Below are 23750 nucleotides of genomic sequence, written 5' to 3' on the forward strand. Positions count from 1 at the left end.
GAGCTGGACTATCCAAGAAAACACAAATATTATGTCTTTTATTTATTTTTTCCACTTCCAATCGTAGCTGAGAAAAAACTAGATTTATTAGCAACGTCTCATTTTATACCGGGCACCTCATTATTGAAGCTGGGGGGAGATGGAAGTTTAGATCCGAAATGCAAACAAATTTTATTATTAAAGCCGCTTTTGGCAACACTTTCTATTTCGTTATAAATAATCAACACTTTTGGCACCTTGCGTTATGTACATACATATTTACTTATGTTGTCTGCTTCTTTGAAATTTTTGTATAGCAAAGTTTCTTTATATCTGTTGTGTTGTTTCCGATGTGCTAAAATGAAAGGAAAGTCCAAATATAGGGGTTTATTTTTTATGTGCTATATTTAATCTTGACAGCAGTCCAAACGGTAAAACGTGTTGTAGTTATTTTCTCTATCTTATAAAATGGCAAAAAACAGAAAAATATTTTCATACATAGATACGTGCTTTTTACTGAGCTAGAATTACGGCATTCGTTATCGAATGAATACTCGTTTTGATCCAAGAGAAATGAAGCGACATCTTTTTCCTTTCTAATATAACTCAAACTTTTTTCTAAAAATTTTCAAAATTTATAGTTTTTTTGGTCTATATCTGCGTTGTATGCTATTTCCAACAAAGATAGGCCAAAAAAAAAACGATAACTTTTCAAAATTTGGAGAAAAAATTGGCCGCTACACTGAGATTTTTGAATCCTTAAAACTTGTTTTCTCGAGAAAACAATTTGATCTAGTAAATCTGGGTGGGTGCTAGATCGAGGTTGGTCTCCACATGAATGCAAACTATTTGAAAAAGGGGACTCTAAGTAATGAGAAAGCTCGTTGTTTTCTTGTTTTTGATTTTTCTGTTTAAAAACAAATTCTCGATGAAGCTTCCAAAAATCACAGGCCGCTGTGGCAGGGCAGACCTTATTTTCAGTTGCAGTTTGACGATTTTTGCAAACAAGTAAATACTTACACATTGTACGCGATATCCACCAAGTACTTTATAAATATAAAGGTTGCATTAAAATTTATGATTGTGTCTAAAGTGAAGCATTTTACTACCGGGTTTAAAATGGTTTACAACCAATGAACATAAATACATACATAGTCATAAAGCGATAATAAAAATCAAGGAATGAAACCGAAACCCAAACCGAAACCGTAACCGTTTAAAACCGTTTCGTTTTTCAAAACCGAAACCGAAACCGTAACCGTTATCTTGACCTGAAAAGGAACGATACCGAAACCATTTCAATAACAGGTTTCAATCGGTTTCCAGAAATTTACAAAAATAATAAATACAAATTTCTTTGAAATAAATGATTTATTTAACCAAAATCAGCAACATTTTGTTAAAATTCTTGTTAAGTAGTAAATAAGTATGGCAAGGTAACTTTTCGCAAAAATCTGCTGATGACTTTGTTGTTGTGAATCGATAATCGATTAATTATATTTAAGTAGTTTCTTTCCCGTACGCAATGCGAGATCCCGCGTGTGCCCAAAATAGCCCAGATTTCATGCCTGTACTCAACAAAATGGGTAATAGAGAGCGAAAATTCGAGCGTATTCGATCGTAAGTGTATTCTTCTTCCTGCCCGAAACAGCCCGAAATTTTCTCCGAGTAAAAATGGATAAAGTGTCAAAGTGCATATCAGCTGTATTGTGTTTACATGTTGCCTGCATTTACTTGGAGCTTTTAAGGAAAAGTGAATGGCCTGTTGATGTATTTTCAATCTATGTACTTAAAATCAAATTTGTGAAACCAAAATTCAATTTCCAAGTGTTTGCATTTAATACCATGTTCTGACCGACAACCAAAACATTTTTCCTTCATTTTCTTTTCATTTACAACCTTTAACTTTCATTCTTATTTTGCTTTGGCCAGGCAGTTAACAATAAATCCGAAATGGCGTATTAAAGATGATAAAATATGACTTCCACTTCGATAAATAACCGAAAAAAACTACTTAAGACACCGATTGAACGAGTGGAAAGTGAGTTTTCAAGTAGTTTTCAGCGAAAACTGGTTTTCGTTTAACAGGTTTTATATGGACGAAAACGCAAGTTTTAGGTCGAAAACCAGTTTTAGCAACGAAAACATGTTTCCGATGTCGGTCAGAACATGGTATAAGTGACAAAAACAAGAACAACGTGAATCAGCTGTTTCTCGACTTGTGGGCACGAAATGTGGGGTTTTGCGTTTCCGTACTTCTGAACTTTGTTCCATTTTTGAAAGAAAATGTTTCTCTTATTCTCTAATTACCAAATCCGGTCCGGATTGTTAGCGAAAGAACCTAGTGTTGATATTATCAGTGAACTGTAATTTTCGATTTTCTTTCCTCAACGTTTAAGACATTGTGATTTAAATAATATCAACAAAATTTCTGTGAAAAACCGAAACCGGAACGAAACCGAAACCAAAACCGAAATAAATTTTGAAGAACGAAACCAAAACCGAAACTGAAACACTTGGCAAAACCGAAACCCAAACCGGAACGTTATTTGGAATCGGTTTCATTCCTTGATAAAAATGCTTAACTTTAGACATAACTTTATTTTTTATCCAACCTTTAAATATAAAGTGAGCTTTAAAGTTAAATGTTACTTCAGAAAATGGCCCTATTTAAGTGTTCAATTTATATTGGCTTCAGATTCGAAGAAAAAGTTGCTCTGGTCCAAATCGTTAGCCCTTTCGTTGCTGTATGTATGAGGTATGTTTAGGGTGAAATCCTAAATGTGAAAAAGTACCACTTTTTTGTAGATACAAAGGGAAAAGTTTGACTAACAACCAACAAAACCAAATGGAATTTAGTATGTATGTATGTCTGAAAGTTAGTAAAATACGTAAAAAATTTTGTGAATATCAACAGTTGGTTGTTTTTTTGTTTTTTTTTAACAAATTTTAATTAATTAATTAATAAATACATACATAATTAATTAATTAAAATTTGAATTGTTAAATCAAACAGTAATAACTTGCTGTCGAAAACTGCCGTTAAACCTATTGGAGGTTGCTAAGAAAAGTCTTAGATACTGAACAAGAAAAAATTTAGCTGCCAAAATCTGCCATTGGAATTTTAATGTATTTTGTAATACCCTTTTATTAGCTTCACCTGTATGCTTCTATCATACTTTTTAGCTTGACCAAAAATTTATAAGTATAGAAAGATATTGAGTGTGTGGTTTTGTAGCCCACTTATTTTTAGTATGATAATGCAAGTTTAAAGAAGCTAGAACTTAACATTTTTTTTTTTTTGTGTTTGAATGTGTTGCTCATTTTAACGCTATAAGAAATCATCGAACATACTTCGTATGGAAGAAAATGAATGGCACTGTCAAAAAAAAACTTTTAAAAAATCAACGATAGCTAGTTAAAATGTACACTTTAGTAAAATTGAGTGGGCTACAAAAATGCTTATTGAAAGTCTTTCTAAGAAATCTAACTAAAAGGTTCGAACTTTTTATGAATGTTTGTTGAATTTTTTTTAAATATTGCACAAAGTTTGAAACTTGGATTTATTCGGTCTTTGTTAAAGAATAAACTGTATTTCTATAAAAATTAACTGAAATCAAATAACAAAAAAATAAATTGTTAAAACTTGTCAATATGTTATGCGCTTATTGTTATGACAAGGGATGTATTTTTTTAACTTTAATAAAAAAAAATTTTTAGACGATTTCAAAAATGTTTGATGTTATCGCACATTTTTTATAATTACTAAATTTTCTGAAATTATAAAGTTCTGGAAAGCGGAAGAACTTTTACATTTTCTCGCATGACCAGATGCCATATTGGAGCCGCCATTTTGAAATTTTGCAATTCTGTTATTAGCGACCCCGAATAACTTGTTTAAAGCTTCGAATTTTGGTCGCATTTTGAGTTAAAGCCGCACCGTCCGTCGAGCTTGGCGGACACTTGCAATCTCTGACCAATTAGAAGTTCTCATTGGTAAATAATGCCAGTGGAAAATAAGGCGCGCAGTTACAAATCACCGCGCGAAGAAAATCTAAAGAATATTTGCCTCAATTACCGTTGTATACATTTTGAACCAATTATCAGAAAATCAATTTAATTGACTGTTGAAAATTTACACTCAAGTGACTATCAAAATGAAAAACGGTAAACGGTAGTTCAGCGGGCAGTAAAAACTAAATAATAACAGCAGTTGGTATGATGTAAAACAAGAAGAAAAAAAAATAGAAGAAGCAAAACGCTTAAGGCCTATGCAACCTTTCTAAGTGCTTTCACTTTCAACAATGATTTATTTTGTTACACTGATAAACGCGACTTTGGTTTGCTTTGAACACTAGCTGGTCGCTGCTAATTTAGTGGCGGTTGTGCGCATTTCTTGTTGTTGTTACTGCCAGCTTAGTGTGATTGAACTCATTTTCTCGTTACTGCTGCGGCTGCTGCTGCAACTTAGTTTTTTATGTATGTGTTTTATGTATTTCCGTTGGATGTAAGCACTTTACTTCTCATTTTTACGTTTTTCGTTTTGCATCGCAGGGTTGGTAAGCATTTATTTAGCTATTACTTATTTATATGCATATACATATATACCTACATATGTATGTATGTACGTATGTATTTGCTTGAGTGGGATTTTTTTGTTTCAAGTCGTCGATTTTCGCTTTTAAGTATTTTGACATTGGTCATTTGGCAGCAGAGCTTTCATTTGAATGTTTTGCTCTGTTTTTTGTTTCCATTCAGAGAAAAGTTTACTTTTCACAAGCGTCGTTGTATGTTTCCTGCTGCTTTGGAGTATTTTGAAGGGCAAATTGTTGCAGACACAGCTATTTTCACAGCTGCATGCACTTATGCGAAATTCGTACAAGTACATTGGTATGCACATATACATACATATACATATATGTAGGTGTTGGTGTATGTAAGCATGTAAGTGCCCAATTATTCGGTAATTTGTACTTTTTTAGCATTTTTTCCCCCAGTTTTTGGTGGTGTAACCACTGCAAATTTGATGGTGAGCTAATGGTTAACAAATGGCAAATGAAGCGAAATAAAGTTGTTTGCGTTGTGATATTTATTTTATAAGTATGTAGTGCAAGAATTTTAGGTGGTTATGGTTACTAACTAAAACTTGCTCGCGAAAAATTAATCAAAAATGTTTTTATTAGAATTACAACCTGTCATAAAATTATTAAAAAAAAAATCAAAATAAAAATTTTATCGATCCCACCACATAGTTAAAAAAGTATTAAGCAAATTTTAACAGAAACATATGCACTTACATATTCATACATATATGTAAGTACGTATGTATGTATATATGGTTACCTTGATATAAAAAGGCCCTAACTCATTTTCTTTCGAAATCCATCTTTGTACAAAGATCGAAAGATTACTCCCTAAAGGTCCAATAGAATTTAAAAACAAGTACTACATCAATAAATTAGTTTCAGTGTTTATCAAGTTTGAAGAAATTGCCAACTTAAAAATTCTAGTTTTTTTTTAAGTTTTGTAACTACTCTGCACTAAGAAAAAAAGTCAGCTTAATATATTTCTCCCAATACATTTTTTTTTGAAGAAACATATCGATGGCTGAGTGGAAGATCGACCTACCTCGGCAGCCAGTTCGAAAACGCCCAATCTCAAATTTTTTTTTTCACGAATTTGATTGAAGAATTCAGAATTTTATTGAAAACGCCCTATCTCAGAATTTGGTTGAAGAACGCCCTATCTCAGCTGCCGATTCAAAAAACGCCATATCTCAGGACATTTTCAATGCATTTTCGTTTGAGATAGGTCGTTTTTGAACCGAATTCTGAGAATTCGTGTTGACGCAACCTTCGCCCGGAAATCAAATTATTTTGATATTTTGTGTTAGTTGCCGAATCGGTTGCCTGGTGTATATCATTGTGGATTGATTTTATTGGCTGGCTTAGTTCGTTGAAAACAAGTGAGCCGAAAAGTTGTTTTTGTAGAAAACAAAATTTTCTTCTGAATGTTCATTTCATAATAGAGCACATACTACTGAGGTTACCGTAATGCTGGCCTCGTGTATATTAAACAAGAAATTCAGGTTGCCTCAACACGTTGCTTCAACGGTTACCCCGTGTGTAGTCAGCATTATATCTCGATTACTTTTAATAGATTCCGAAAAAATACGGGGGCTGGATACTGTAACTGTGAGTTTTTAGTCTACACTGAAAATTGTGCACACTGGCATTTTGCAATTCAGCAAGTGTGATAATGAGTTTTAACTGCCAAAATTGTGTACACTTCGCCTCAAATAATCTAACAGAATTTTATTCGGTGAGTTTTCGTATGGTTTCGTAAATGGTTTGCCGAGGAATAAAACAAGCATCAGAGGAGGGTACTGCAGCTAATGTCGCCGGTTCTTGTTAGTGGGGAAGAAAGTGTGTGCGAGTTGCTTACCGTAACCGAAGTAAGTTCATACAGCAAATTACATAATTTTGTATATATGTACATATTTCTATATTTATTAAATTGAAATTCGTACAAAAAATGTCATCCCATTCCCTTATTTTAGCGCACCGAAGAAGAAATACTGGACGACCTCTCAATGACATCGGAAGCGATCCCACAAGCAAACGAATGGATAGAAGATGTCCAAGACAAGATGTGCAAACTTCCACTTCAAACTCCAACAAAAAAAAAAATCAAAAACAATGACAGGATTTGAAGAAAAGTTTCTGATGGTAGAGAAAAAAAGTTAAAATAATGCAGGAAAATTTAACTTTATAAAAAGAGAAGCAAAGGCTCAATCTAGAAAATTTTAGAGCCGAAGACATTTTTAGAAATAAGCAATTAGATTTAAAATTAAGAAAAATGCAATCAAAAGAAATGGATTTTATTCTAAGCTAAGTCTAATTGAAATACGTCTGAATTATTTGTTGTCTGGTATTTCATGCTTGTGTTTGTAAAGCATTTTGAGGAATTAATAAATTTTCGTTGGATTCGTCTAACTCATCATTTGTTTCAATTATCTCAGTTACTGGAACATTGGCTTTTATTAGAATATTGTGGACCACAATACAAGCGTTTATTATTTTCCCAGCCTTCTCTGCTTCATAGCACAAAGTCCTCTGACGAGATGTATGTACATCGAAAACGACCTTTTAAAACTCCTGAGCAGCGCTCAACTATAAAACGCGTCTTCTTATGTGCAACATTATATTTTTCTACTGCCTCATTTGCTGGATGAGGGATTGGAATCATTAACCATGACTGGAGGGAAAATTCACTATCTCCTAGCAACCAGAAATTACGATGACCTCTTGCAAACTTCGCTTTGAGATAGCTTTGAATTGCCGAACGCGGCCAAACGTAGGCCACATGTGACGTACCTAGAAACTTGGCATTGGCATAGCATATTTGATATTTCGAGTTGCAAATAAGTAATAAATTTACTGAATGACCACCTGCAGATATTTGTAATTGATTTAGATTTACTTTTAAAATGCACTTTCCAAATTTCCTTTAGGTAATATAATTTTATGTGACTTCTATCCATTAATCCAATTACACCGGGAAAACCATATTTTTGGTAGATCTCCGCTTTTACCGTTGATTCCTCCGTCTCATTTGGAAATCGCACGTAAGCAGCCTGAACAGTATTAAAAACGGAGGTGACTTCCCCAACACATCGACTGACAGTCGTTTGCGATAAACAGGACAAAAAGTCTTGTCCTATGGAGCGTTGATAGCTTCCTGTCGCAAAAAATCTGAAAGCGGACAGCATTTTAATATGTACAGGAATAGCAGTATTTCGTCTCGAGCCCCGGAAAACCGGTGACAGCTTGGCTAGGGTATCGTTGAAAATCGATTTTGGAAGTCTATATAGTTCTATAAAACGCTCCCCGCTTATCTCAAATGTATTTTGTACATCTCGCAGATTCCTTCTTTTGACCACCATAGTCCACCTTAAATATAAGAAATGTTAGTATTAACATGTATTCATATATATACATAAACTAACTACAACACACTCCATCATCTTTGTCTGCGCCACAATCGTAATAGAATAATATTTCCACTTATTGGGTCCATTATCTTCTTCAATTTTAAAAATGCAAGTTTTCGTTTATTTAATTTTTCTCTCGCTTTTGTTTTGACTTTAATATTTCTTCTCTGCTCTGACAGCTGAGATTTTACATTCAGCGCGATTTTCGGCACAATGCTTACACATTGCTTTAGTGACTCGCACTTCTTCGGAATCGGAGATTCAGTTCAGCGATAAAATACAAGATATTGCCTTCATTGCGGCAATATGAAAGCGTTTTCCACAAAGATAATCAAGAAATGCAAGCATACGATTAGCAAAGTGAAGATAGATATTATACTTAAATAGAGCAGCATACGACTGTTGCTGCATTTGCTATTGTTGAAGCTTGCGTGACGTTGCTTTGCTGTTTATTCTTTTAATGAAGTTTCACTCTGCCAAAACAAATTTTTCAATATTAAAAAATTATTAACACACATACATATGTATGTTCGCATGCTAAAATGTGGCAGGATAAACGAAAAGAACTTTGCTAATAGGAACCAGGGGAGGGGGCCAATTCTGGTTCTATGAAATTGGAAAAATTCGATGTCAGTGAAGATTTAATTTCTTCACTTTTTCATTTTGTTACGGCTGCGTTTCTTTATACATTCCGGATAATCCCATTTCACAGCCGGAAATAAACAGAATGCGTTTGAACAATACGTTAACATATCGAGCCCTAACCGCCAAAATATCGTAAGCGACATTTTTTTCAAAATTTTCTTTTTGATGCAGAAATGCATCTAGATGTTCTAGGAATAATTCTGCATCAAAAAGAAAATTTTGAAAAAAATGTCGCTTACGTTATTTTGGCGATTAGGGCTCGATATCATCAGGAATGTTCTAAAGAATAAGTAAACAAAAAAGTTTATTCCAAATGTTCAGAATCAATAAAGAAATGCAGCCTATATCATTTTAAGCGATTCTCGATCATTAAGAGCTTTTGCTTGAACATCTAGTAAGTAATTATTAAGTAAATTATTGTGAGTTTAAGACAATATTATTCTTTAGCACATGATGGCGGTTTTGGGAAAAACGCCCACCTTTTCTTTTTCACAGCCACAAAACTTTGGGAAAGTAAACTCTATCCAAGGAAGTATTGTGGTTATTTTAGAACTATTTAAAAAAATAACTATTTAAAAAAAACAATTTTATTGCCAAATGTATATGGGCAAATCTAAAAAACAGGTAACCTTGGTGTTGATTAGCTTTATTTTCACTGTTGGAAACTATATCAAGCTGGTTGCTTTTGGATATAATTCATTTACGTATACTCAAAGCCTCGAAAAAAAATGTGGATCAATTTGCTGCATACCTTTGAATTATAGGTGTTTCAATAAAAAAAATAATGAAAACACGTGAATTTTTTATGTAATTTTTAAGAGGTGAAAAATTAATTATGTCATAACTTTTGAAGCACACCATATACTGATTTGAAATTTTATGTGCAATTAGTACTTATGTCTACACTTCATATGTAGTAGGTAAGAAAAGTGTGCATTAAAAAATAACGAAATGGCAAGTAACTCAAAGTCTGTAGCTCCACATTTCACAATTTTCAAAATTTTCGGTTTATCGCGTATAGTTTTTGAAGCATTTAATTTTAAGAACTTTTTAAGTATGTATTGTATTCTACAAACAATTGCGAATAATTTGATACCTTAGAAAGAGGTGTGCTTTCAGAATAAACTAACTTTTAAAGATAAAATATTCGGCAATCTTGAGCGTAATTTTTATTTCAAAAACACCTTAATTGAAGGCACATTTGGAAAATACGTCGAAAAATTTGTCTCTAGAAGTGTGTAAAAACCCTGATTTACTACTTTTAATAATGCTCCTTCTTTTAGTCAAAATATTTCGAGAGTGGTATGAAAGCAAATTTTTTTCGACAAATGTTCTGATAGTTGCTCTTACTTAATTGGAGCCTTCTGAATTCAATGGCGTCCTAAGATTTACCCTATTGGCTCCACTTTTCGAGATAGCAGTACTTGAAACTTTGCTTAAATTTTAACTATTTTATAAAAAAGTCCCTGGGTTTTGAAGATATTTTACTAAAACTTTGCACATAACCGTTTTTTAATATTACCTTAACTATTTATTCCATAAAATCATCGAAATCGGTTCACTAAAACATATAGCTCCCATACAACTGATTGATCAGAGACGTTGTTTTGCGTTATAACTCCTTCAATTAAACAGGTTAAAATTTAGTATAGGTTCAATTTAACATATAGCACGCATACAATTTATTACTCAGATATGAAGTTAGAGTTATTGCGCAAAAACACATATCTGAGTAATCAGTTGTATTGGAGCTATATGTTAATGTTAGCCTATTTCGATAATTTTAAGGAATAATTAAGATAATATTAAAAAACTGTTATGTGCAAAATTTTAGTAAAATAACTTCAAAACTGAGTAGTTATTTATAAAATAGTTAAAATTTAATCAAATTTTCAAGTACCGTTATCTCGAAAACCGGAGCCAATCTGGTAAAACAGGGCATACCATTGGACTTAGAACATCCCAATTAAGTGAGTTCAACTTTCAAAATCTTTCCTCAAAGGTTTACAACTTGAACAGCGTAATTTGAACCCAGCTTATTCTTTTGTTTTCTATTTCATGCTTATTCCTCGTCTAACTTTTGAAGCACTTGATGAAAATGAATTACACTTATATTAATCGATTTATTAAGATTACGAATAAAATAATATATAAAAAACATAGGTGTGCTCACAAATTTAAAAATTCAATTTTTTTTTTGAAAGTGTACCTATTGTTTAGACACCTAGGTTCGGTCAAAACAATTTTTTTTTTTCGAAATTGCCTTGCAAAAATACTTTGCTTGTAGGGTGGTTCGGTTGCTTATTATTTGACTATATCGTTCGCTTGGTCTACGGTATGCATGCGCGCAAATTTTCATAAAGCTGTATATAAGCAGACAAACAAGATTCAAAAATATTTACATACCAAAGATTTCACCGTTCGAAGTTGAATAGATTGATTGACATTTATGTAAGCCAAGCGAAAAATGTGAAGAAAAGAATTGAATATATAGTTCGCTTTGTGCTGGCGGTTCGCTGCTTTAATAAAGCTGAAAAAATTAACAAATGGGTAATCAATTTGGGCATTTAGTGTGGAAGTGAAGAAAAATGGAATTACCAATTTCAATTTCCAAGAAAATCAAAAAAAATTAAAATTTCAGCGACAAAAAGAACCAAATGCATACAAAACTCATGTGAAAACTTCAATTTATAACTATGTATAACGCTATTCAAACCTATTTTTCCGTGGATAGGTCCACACGAATTTTTTCTGCTACCATGTATAATATTTAGTTGTGTTACAAATTTGCATGTAGTTGGTTAGTCCTCATGTCAACATGTGTATGTACATATTTACATGCATACATAGATATCTACATATGTACATACATATATGCATTCATAATTATATGTATACGCGACGGTTTACAAGCATACAAAGGTATACATATATATATACATATGTAAGTATAAATTCCTTATTTAAATTGTTTTATTTATACCTGTCTTATGCAAATTTTCTAGTGCGACTTTTTAGCATCGTAGATAGTATCTGATCATCTTTTTTCTTTTTACACATTTTCTCCACGCTTCGCAGTGACTATTCAGAGAGTTTTTTTGTGGTTTCTACGGGAATTATATAACAAGTCTCCATTGCTTAATGATTGGTCATTTACAACCATAAGCATAATGACAGTTAATGTACATACAAACAATGGCATATACATATGTATGTTTGTATACACTTGTTTGCGGTTTAGTGCCCATAAAAAAGAATAAAAAATACGCAGTCATTACATTTGTATAATATTCAGAATCCAAAATATCACTTAAGTGAGCCATTGAACTTGAGAATTTACAGAGGTGTAGACAGAACTTAATGTTAAGGATTGCTATGAAGAAACAATTGTATTTGGATATATTTTTCTGTAAAATCTTGGAAATTAAAATGTCCACCGCATTTTTTGAAGATCTTTCCTATTCTATATCTATCCTAGTTTCTACATTTCGTTCACTGAAATGAAATAAGTTTTCCATTAAAAACTGAAATATGTATCAAATCTCTTCTGAAAACTACAATTGAGGTTGGATTAAGAAGGCGTGTATGAAGTCTTTTTATATTTACTCGGAGATATATTGGCCCATTGTGAATGTTATATATGCGTATTAGGGCGTATCTTTATAATGTCAAATGTTTTGATGAAATTTACCAGGCCCGATTTTTTCACTTTGGTTATATCTGCCAAGCTTGAGAAATGAAAATTTGCTAAATCGATTTCTCATCTTCTTTATGTCGGCGACTCCAGCATAAAATGGGTTATATCTTTTTAACAGGTTTTCAGAAAAAAATATTTGATATGTTGAAATAAAGAGAAAACATTCCGCTATAGATAGATATTAGCGAAAGTTGCTTATTTTGCTTGGATAAACAAATAACAGACAATTTGTTTGATAATGATAAAATTTTTCTGAACACCCGTTCTAGAGGCTTGAGTAGTCAACTTGTTCCACTAAACTATCTTTAGTTTATGTTTTTTCATAGTTCGCGCATCTCTACTAATTTTTTTTTTGAATAAATACCGTGTATTTTTCGATTTGACGTAAATAGGATGACTTTCAGAACTTTATTCACTTCATTGGCTTCAAACCGATTTAAAGTTATCTGTGAATAATTAGTTTTCATAAAAACCCACCAACACTTTACAAAAGGTCCAAAGTAATTGATACAATGAAATAACACTTTGTGCAAGCGCTCCTTCCAGCATATTTCTGGGGTCATATGACGCATTGTGGAGTCTGATCGAGTTTTAATGAGACTGGTTCGATTCTCTCGTCATTTCATATCCCTTTGGCAATTGTGTCAACTTATATAAATTTAGTTTTAAGAGGATATCACCCTGTTTCTTTTTAGCTTAAAACTTTTAACGTGGGAGTTGACCGAAGTCAAGTTTTAAACATTTTTTTTAGTCATTACTAAAAAAATACCACATTTGGTTTGAACATTGGGGTAAAGTAAACGGGTGAGGTTTTTGTTATAAAATTAATTTAATCTAACAGAATTATATATATTATAACTCGATAAGGTTTAAGTCTTGCCATAGCTTCCATTCGCTGAACTGTGGATAATCGTTTTCCAATTCTCTCGCGCAATCTTCTTCTGATAAGCCGTTTTTTTTATAATTGAGGTAAAGAGCCTTTTTTTTGAGATTAGCTTACTCTGTTAGTTAAAGCAGAAGGAATCCATTCATTGAGTTTTTGAGGAAAATTAGAAGTTTTTGGTATATTTAATTTTAATTTAATTTTTGATCTCGATAGTGTCGGATTTTCAACGAATTCGTTCAACGTTATTTTTTGAGCAGCCACTTCCAACGCGAATAAAACTGTAAAATTAAAAGCCAGTACTATGAAATTTCAACCTCATAATGGTAGGTCTATTATCTAACGATCTGCATTGCAACTTTTTAATATATTCAAACAATTGCCGTACAGTAATTGCTGGAACGCGTACCGATTTTAAGTGAACAATGCTTTAGGTAGGACACTTCTTTTTTTATTTAGTATAAATTTGGATACTTTTCTTAAGGTCCATAGGATATACATTTTGATGACCAAAAATTTTGTTACTGGCGTTCTAAGTATCTTCAGCGTTGCCATAGTGGATATTTTTATTCAAAATAAAAATTGTTTGACCTGATTTTTTTTAATACGAAGTTCTTTTAATTTAATATATCAGTTATGTTAGTGAAGTGCACTTTTTGTGTGCTCGTCGCATTTCTTGAGAGAGTTCAAGAAATTTTAGATTTGAAAGGGAGTATTTTTTTATAGAAAACATGTTTTCAGTGAAAAATTTTCAATTTAATATTATGTTCAAATTGGCTCTATTTAACTTATTAAATGAAAAACGAGCTTTTTGTAAAACACAATCGTTCACATTGAACATTTGGAGTTAACTTTGACGGTTGTTTGATTCCAAATATAAATTAAAAAAAATATTTATACTTGTACATATATTCAAAATGAAGTTTTCGTGTTTCAATTTGTTTTATGCGAATGTCTACTCCATAATATTAACGCATACGGATTACTTAGAGACTTCAAAATGTTTAGTAAATATTCGCTATTTATCTTTGCGTACGATGAGACCTGATGTGAAATAACTAATTATCGCCTTGGTCTCTTTTTTGGCGGGCAGACATGCATACAATTTTGACATTTTTTGATCATTTCTAAGATATTTGAGAATATAAATTTTTTGAACGTTTTGGCTCTTTCTGATTGGCTAAAGCAGAAAGCTTTCTGATAAAACTCTGCGCTGAACTGGTTTTCAAATGAGTTAAATGATTTAGCTGGTTAAATTTTCCAACAACAATTGCATGTGATTTAACTTGTTTATAAACACGTTATGTTCATTTAACTGGTTCAAACCCATTTAACATGTTTAACTCGCAAATTTCAACGTAATATAAGATTTTTTGTAAAACATTAAGAATTTTAGTTGCACCGTGTACATTAGTAACGTTGTCAATATATTCAGCTATTTGGGCATTAATAGGCCCGATCTCTTACTAAAACAAGCAAAACTGTCAAATTATAAAAATGCGCTCAAAGAAGTAGGGTATCGGTTTTAAAAAATCTGTTTAAATCCGTTAAATTTGTAAGCTCAAATTGCGCACGAGATCAGACTTATGTTTAGTTGAAATGCTGATATTGCATATTTCACAGGGCAAAATTTTCATTACCATTGCAAGTTGCCTCAATGAGGATTTCATGGATAATTGTTATTATTATTATTATCAGTTTATTTTTATAAATGAATTATAAAATTAAACTTAAAGTTTAGGTACTAGTAGCTAGAGGGCATTGACTTTATTCTAAATTATTTTAAATATAATGTATAAAATATGCTTTGCTTTGAAAATTTTTTAAGTAACTCGGGTAGAGAGGGAAGGCTTAGTCATTCTTATACTTCTTTTATGACGTGGCACTCTTCTGTGTTTTTATGGATAAACTTAAAAAAATTCACAGCTTTTACCAAATTTGAATCACAAAAAATTTATTAAGTAGGAATCATTGTTTTAGTTTGCTGTGTTTCTCTTTTGGCCCATTCTTGCCTAATTTACATAGTGCCGATTCCACTGGCCTTAAAATAATATTGCCAAGCAATCAGCGTAGGCAACCAACTTTGTTCTCCTGAAAGTTAAAATTGTATTTAAAACCCAAGGCTCTAGAAGGGGCGATAGTACATATCACTGCCGAATTCCACAGGCAGTTTTCTTATTCATAAACCCTACGCCTGCAGTTGCTCTTTTTGATCTGCTGTTGATCATAGAGTCGATCCATGCTGGATTTCTGAAAGCGGCATACACATTCGAACAGTTCGTCGACTTTCTCACTACTAAATAACAATAGTTTAAGAGCGGGATTTATTTCATAAAGTGAATTTTATTCTAGCGAAACTTAAACAACTTTGATATCAAAAAGTGATGATACCGCATGGCAAATGCTTGATTATGTCATTCCAGTATAAATGGCGGATTAATATTTATTAGAAATTTACCAAAAAGCTCTAGCTTCATTAAACCAAATAGGTTGATGACCCGGCAATTCAGTTTGTAAATAACTCAAGTGGCTCTGTGAAAGTCATTACTGAAATACACAGAAAACTGAGGTGGGTCTGCCAAACTTTTTATACATACAGTGCTAGAAAAAATCGTATAATTAGATGCAAATGAGCTTGTTTACTATTCTCATACAAACTATTTGGATTAAAAAATTTGTTTAAAAACCAAACCTGTCTTCTTTAATTTCAGCATGGAGAGGAATAGCAGTGAAATCGAGCAAGCATGAATGCTTACGAAGCAACTGTAGACAAGAAATTTTAAGTAAAAAAAAAAACGAAAATTAAAAACTAGTTGGCTAGTAAAACGCACGCAAATATACAAAACTACATACATATATTCTTCTGATTGGTGATGCGTCGAAAAGTCGAGGCATATACTAGCAACGCACTGCGACTAAGAGATGCAGCGATGCCTGCAATGACACTTACAAAGGCGAGAAAACGAAAATTCCTCAAAAGCCAAAATTCCTCACTAGCGAGTAGTATAACAATGAAGACGACAAGTTGGCCACTTTCAATGGCCAAGATGCAACACAGCATGCCGACGAGTACTGTACGGTGGTTGGGCTTGTTGACGCTGCTGCTGCTGCTGCTGGCAACACGTAGTATTGGTAAGTTTTGCCTGCTTTTGAATATATTTAATTAAGTGTTTGAATAGAAAAAGTTGACTTCTAAAAAAAAAGAAAAAAATTAACTCAAAATACAAAGTTTCACAACAGCGCCGAGAGTGCCGTCGATTTTGTAGCACTTTGAAGTTGCTTTTATCTACCGAAAAATGCTAAAATTTTACTAACAAAAACTTAAACAGGAACTTGAGTTATCGTTAAAAAAAATCGTTTATTACCAGCTTAATGTTATTTGCTAATATTTTTTATTGTGAGTATTCACACATTTATGGTTATGAGGTTATCTGGTTTAAAAATTAGTATTCTCTAAATATATAAGACCATATGACCAGAAAGGAGTGAACACTTGAAACACATTTTACTTGACGAGAGGCATAAACCAACTAGTATTTTTTTTTTACAAAAAAACAACCGGCTTCAATGCTCGTATAAAAATTTAGTAATGCCGCTAGTTTCTTCATGATCCAATGATCGGAATTAAACCAAATTAGTATGGGACCACCCTTATCGAAAACGGTTCACGTGGTCCGAAGTTATGTAAAAAAAAGAACAAGAAATTTTTTTTTTTTTTTGAAGTCGATTAAAGATTACGAAATTTTATATTAACTGCAATAATCTTATATACTAAATAAATAATCATCTTTGAACTAATTCATTAATATGTAGTAAGTAAAATACATATTTCCTCTAAGACTGAAGTAGCACCCTGGTGTTGCAGAAATTGGTGTAAATTTATGGATTTTGGTACAAATCTGATTAGATTGAATAAAAAAAGAATATTTTGGTGTATTTGATTTTCCACCAGTATTTCTTCTCAAATCTTAGCGTTTTGGTACTATTCATTCATTGAGATTAGTACAAAAACTACACCAGCTCTTAAAATGCACCACTTTTCAATTTGTCTGACAAATAGCTCAACGTTAACAAGTGTTATTGAAATTATTCAGCCGACATTCTGTGAGCAATTGAAAGTGGTTCAAAGAATTCACCAAGAAATGAATATTGAACACACCACACAGTAGCTTTGTTTCTTTACACAATGTATTTTTAGCTGTATATAGGTAAAAAATTACACTAACAAACTACAAAAACGCATTGCTTTGACGTTATGCTCTCCACGGTGGAGAATTCAGCTGATGCGTTGAGGTCGACCTTATAATCAATACTAAATAAACCCTCAGAGAGATCGCGGAGATTAAAAAAAAGTAGGATTCAATTCAAAGAAATTTTTCCTGACGGCCCTGCTATACTTGTACATTAGAGTGGTCCAAAAAAATAAAGTCGGAGTTTTAATGCCGGCACACCCTAGGATTGATCTATGTCGAAAAAAAATATACCCCTATATTTTATTTTGAAATCAAAAAATATTTAGGGAGTGCTCAAAGCGCTCAAAGTTTTCCAAGTATTTTATATGGAGAAAAAACATCTTTTCGTAGAAATAGTGTAGAATTCTTGAAAATCAATATTTTTTGATCGGAAAACTTTACTTATCTCCAGGAGATTCCCAGTAATAATACTCAATTGTTTCTTTAACAATTTTTTCTTGGTAACTATATTTTATAGATCCTCCAAAGCCCTTAGAAAATGCAATGGGGGACTAATAAAAAATCTTTAATCATAAAAAATGGTTAAATAAACAATTTGATATTAATACTGGAAGTCTCCTGAAGAGAACCACAGTTTTCCGGTCGAAAAATATTGATTTTCAAGAGTTTTATACCATTTCTACGAAAAATTGTTTTTTCTCCATATAAAATACGTGGAAAACTTTGAGCGCTTTGAGCACTCCCTAAATATTTTTGGATTTCAAAATAAAAAAATATGGGTATATTTTTTTCGGTATATAACAATCCTAGGGGGTGGCGGCATTAAAAATCCGACCTTATTTTTTTTTACATACATTTTTGGACCACTTTATTGTACATACATATGTACTTACCTTTTTGAGTGGCATTGTTATTATTATTGTGAGAGTTTGTCAGTTTAAGCACCTAGCTGTCATTTCGAATTGACATCAATTTATTTTGAGACAGGTACATACGTACACACATTCATATACGCATACTAGGGATGTTAATTTATCAGTTTTTCCGATCCCGGCAATTTCGGGATGTCGTTATCACAATCCCGGGACCCCGGTATTAGTCTCGGGAGTTAGATATTCATTACTTTTCAACAACTTAAATCGAAAAATTGCTTCTATATTGTTTGAGAAGCTCTCCTATCATAAAATAAATAATAAATAAATCAGTTTGAAACCTACTTTTTTATTTAAAGTGGGGTTTTTATTTTTTTTTCTCTGACGTCAGGATTTATTTTATAGGACTTTGTAATTTCAAAGATATGATTAATTCCAAAATTTATTTAAAAAATTCAGAGAATGAATTGGTAATTTTTTAAGCTGATAAAGTTAGATGGACGAAATTCGAGGATGTTATGAAGTTTATATAAGTCCTTAACATATAATTCTTTCAAAAAACAAATACTGCGAAATTTCAAAGATAAAATTATAAAAGAACATTTTCAATACTTACCAGTACTTCTGCACCAAAAACTTGAATCTGTTTAAATTCTAAAGGATTTCCTCTTTAATTTGATACCCATACTTCTTCTCTAAGCACATTTCTCTGAATTTTTTAAATCATTTTTGAATTACTGACGTTATAGTGAAAAACTAAAAACGCAATTTTACTATATTTGGCCCATGGTTTCGCGAATATATTGATATTTGTGTTTAAAAATTACTATCGCGCGGTTCTGTATGTAATGTAATGAGCTAGACAATTATGAACAAATATTAATTATTAAATAAAAAAAGAAATATAGCCAATACTGGTCAAGAAAAGGAAATTATATTATTGCCATCAGTTCAAATTACAAATCCCGAAAATCCCGGGATTATTTGCCAAGAATATTTTTGGGACCTTAAAAAGGCCGGGATCCCGGAATTAGCATTCCTAATGAGTACCCACATCTTGTAGAAAGACAAGTGTATATTTACACATAAGTACATACATACATACATGTACTCACCGTGTACACTGGTAATTGTGGAAGCAATGTTTAATGTACCAGAAAAGTTCGTAATGAATAAGTGAAACACAACAAAGTATGTATTTTATGTATTGTATTTGTATGTAATTTGCAATGCAAAAAGCATAACGAAAAAGTAAAATACTGGCGTTGCCCTAAATACTTTTGTTTGTAAATTCTCTTATCTTAACGATTTGCATTTGTGCGATGGAATTGTAGGCGTTGGGTGCTCGTACGCATTCGAACTATCTGTTTAACTTCTTTTGCTACACAGCTTAAATAAAATACTACATCTGTCTCACTTTAGAGCAGCAAAATCGATTTGCCAATTTTAGATCGTCACTAAATAATTCACCACGACCACCATATTCGGGTCGATAGGAGTGATTTGCTACTGCTACTTCTTTTGCAATTTCAATTTGAATGACAAATTCGTTACTCGGAATCGGATGTAATGAGTTATACAATTTAAAGTTTACACCAACACCAGTCAAAGTTTTATTTTATCGGCAAGCATTTGCTGAATATATAAGTATTCGACGAATTACTCATTCATTGAATAAATTGCCTGCATAGTTTTTACCTTTACATAATTATGCAAATTTATATATTAGCTGACACATACTAAGTTTTATTTCATAATTCCGCGACAAAATTTCTGTTGTGAATGACGAAGGTGTGTGCAAGCTAAAGTATTTAGCAATGCCAAATCATAACTGTACCTTTAGCTGTGGTGATGCGCTTTTGGGTAAAATATTTTTTGTATCCTACACTAAAACGAACCTATGTATGTATTTATTCCGTTTTTACAAACTATTTATGCATTCATATACATATGTACGTAATATATGCAAATACTTTACAGCAGCTGCGTGAATGCAAAAGTAAAACCGTTAAATGCCGCTTCTTCCTTCGCACAACTCCTTTGTCTAGCTGAAATGAACGTGGTGCGGCTTAAATATTCAATTAAATTCCATACAAAAAAGTAAACGCATGCATGTGTTCAAACATCAATTTATACACTAAGGTGGTCCAAAAAGGCACAGGAAAAAAAATATTGGGAATTTTCCTGTTTCCACCCTCTGAACTGAAGAATATCTAAAATAAGGAGATCGGTAAGACCCGAAAAAAATTTTGGTGTAGGTTGTAGCTGAGATAAGCGTTTTTGAATCGAATTCTGAGATAGGGCGTTCTCTGACTGGCTGCCGAGATAGGTTGATCTTTCACACAGCTGTCGGCATATTAAAATAAATAAATATGACTGTATCTAACAGCCCGAGATACGGTGACAACCTACCTAAAAAGTGTAAATTAGTTTAAAATGTTATTTAAGTAAAATATCATTACTAGGTTTTCTTCCGTTTCGTTGTCCGGTAAGCTAAAAATTTTGGGCAGCACAAAGTCTGTCGGGTTTGGTAGTTTTAAAAAATTTTACATATATATTTTATTTAGACAATTTTGAAGTTTTTCTTAATATGCTTTCATTAGATACCAATAATGCCATATTTTACTTAAATTACCCATTCAACTCCTTTTAATTTTTAAATGGCAACCCTATCTCTAAATGGCCACAGCGTAAAGATTTTCAGAAAAAAAGAACGCAAATTTTAAAACAAAAAGTTATTCGTTGGGTATTTCCAAATTGTATAATTTCGTATAACTTGCCTCATCTTCGTTTTCAGACGGTGGCAACCGCACGTAAGATGCCCATATTGTGAAATATTATAAGCTAAACTTTCTGGTTAACTGTTGTCTTAAGTTTTTAGAAATGTGGGCATTGGGGCTCAAATTAAAGATCGCAGCCCCTGTGGGCAGACTCCCTAGTATATACCAAGCAGAGGTTCATGCCATCAGTGTATGTGCAGTCATTAATCTCCAGAGAAGAAATCGCAATGAAAAAATCTTGGTACTAAGCGACAGCCAAGCCGTACTCAGAACTCTTCATTCTTATGAAATCAAGTCTGCACTGGTTCTTGAGTGCGTAGAAAGGCTAAATGCCTTAGCAGCAAACAACAGGGTATTCCTTTTATGGGTCCCAAGCCACAAAAGCATATAAGGAAATGAAGAAGCAGACAGGCTCGCCAGGAAGGCGGCAGCAACAACACCAATTGGCCCCGAGCCCTTCTTTGCAATAGGACCTCACACCATCAAAGAAGAGCTTAGGAGAGAAGAAAGAGTTAATAGAGAACTGCACTGGAACCAAATTATTGGGTAGCGCCAGGCAAGGTAGCTGTTGGGAGGATACAATAGCAGAAGATATGAAAAACTTATTAAACTCCCAACAAAACAAACTACAAATTTTTACAGGTATCTTAACTCGTGACATAGCCTACTGATTCATGCCGTTTCTGTGATAAGACCGCTGAAACTTCCGAGCACATAATCCTCGAATGCGACGCAGTAGCATGGAGGCGAGAGAAATACCTGGGGTCCCTAAACCAGCAGCCGCATCACCTGCACTCGATGTTAACTGATTTAAATATAAAAAATACGCGTTTGCTTATTTTCGACATTCTTTAGTTCTGGGGGGGGGGGGGCTTGAAAAAAAATTTGGATCACACTAATATGTGTATATACATATATATATATGTACTAATTAGTGTAAAATCATGGAACTAATTAGCAGCGTAAACATATTAACTATCTTGTGGATTTAATTCGTATTCAGTTACCCAGTTCCGCCGGTTGTTCTGCACCCACATACATATGAATGTATGTATGTTCTTCTATAGACTGAAGTCAACAACAAACAAAAGACTTAAGTTGCGAACTTTATTCCCTATTAACCGCAAAATATGCCGCATTTTTATGCGGTCTTCACGTTTTTTTTTTTTTGCAATAATTTGCCCGTTGGTTGTGGAAGCTTATAAAGCCTATTAAAAAGTTTACCGTTCTTTATTAAAGATGACCCAAATTAAATGAAATGTTTATGTTGAAAGTACTTAAAAGACCACAAAATAGATGATAGATGAAACGAGAGAAAACTGTGAAAATTAATAATGAAAGTGTTGTTAACTAAAGTTTATAGACTGTTATTGAGCATTTGTTTGCTTTATAGAATTATGTACTTGTTTATCTACAAATATTCGTCGTTGATTAACTCAGCAAGGGCTTCTAGCGGCTTTACACGCTCCACTGACACAAACAAATATTTGCTCAACCTGGAAAAATCGTATGTATGTATATTGAAAATAATTTCTTAATAGAGTGTCTATCTTAACATTAACCATTAGCTTGCAAACCGCCAAACCACCTGTTGAAGATAAGTGATGTAAATAACACCGAGTTTATAAATGTATATCCAGAGGCAATTCATCGGTGGTATTTCTTGTATATCTGCATGTACATACATATGTATGTATGTATGAGTTTATGTAAATGTACGATGAACGTATCTACATGCAATAAGTCTTCTGCATCTGCAAGTGTACCTTACCATTGTGTGAATACGTGGAAAAGGTAGAAGCACCAAAACAAGAATATTAAAAGCTTATAATTCCCACTTGAATTTGTGTTAGCACTTGTTTCTACACTTTTTTTATATTTTATTATTTCGCTCAAATTCATTTATTTTGTGGAATGTGACCTACTAAAATACCAAAATGATTATAAGTTTGTGTTCGTATCGAAAAGAGCGACAGGTGTAGCTGTGTGGCTGTAAGAAGATTATGACACAGAGAAAGGCAAAAATATACATAAATGAGGAAGTTACAAATTGATTTTTCATGTTATTTTACAAGAGTAAGCACCCTATGAGAAAAAGCAAACAATTTTACTTAACACGTTTGCCTTTTTTTTTTCTTAAGCAAAAATTAAAGGCAAAGCTGGCCTGTTTTTTATTTTTTAAGCATTCATAAAAAGCAAAGTTAAGATTGTAATGTGCTTTCGGATCTGAAAGTGCTCGAAAAATAACAAAAAGTTTCAAAAAAAATCTTGAATTATCCTGAAAAACTCCGATAAAGTTTACGGTCATGAAAAAGTTTTCAAAAATATCCCGAAAAAGAGGTCCAAGAATTGCTAAAAAAAAAATCTTGCACGGTCGAGAAACAGCCCCAAATTGTCTAATAACTTCTTGAAAAATCCGAAGAATTTCGAAGTATGAAAGTGTATAAGTTATATTAAAATATGATATGATACGATAGAGGCCGAATGACCTCATTTTATTTTGCTAGGGAAGAAGACTACTTGAAGGGTAATTTTTTTAGAACAGTGGATATCTTTATTATTTTATATTTACTTTTTGGCTTTTTTCGTACTACATTTTTCGATATATTTCGGGGGTTTTCCACAAAAAAATGGCAAAAAGTTCACAATTTACTCTAAATTCTGGAGGTGTGTGAGTTAAACGGCCTCCGATTTAGATTTAGCGGGTC

At 32.6% G+C, this 23750-nt stretch overlaps 1 protein-coding gene across 12 annotated transcripts in view; it reads left to right on the plus strand.

The window, feature by feature from the left end:
• Positions 1-23750, plus strand: part of LOC118742725 (mucin-5AC) — an 80549-nt gene that overhangs the window by 14183 nt on the left and 42616 nt on the right. For all 12 annotated transcript variants that reach the window (XM_036475010.1, XM_036475015.1, XM_036475017.1 and 9 more), the window contains one exon: positions 15909-16329. In XM_036475010.1, coding sequence (XP_036330903.1) covers positions 16071-16329 — 259 coding nt within the window. In that variant the 5' untranslated portion in view covers positions 15909-16070. The remainder of the gene's footprint in view (positions 1-15908; positions 16330-23750) is intronic.

This window comes from Rhagoletis pomonella, unplaced genomic scaffold (assembly GCF_013731165.1).
Source record: "Rhagoletis pomonella isolate Grant_MI unplaced genomic scaffold, Rhpom_1.0 Rhpom_scaffold_00007, whole genome shotgun sequence".
Taxonomy (NCBI): domain Eukaryota; kingdom Metazoa; phylum Arthropoda; class Insecta; order Diptera; family Tephritidae; genus Rhagoletis; species Rhagoletis pomonella.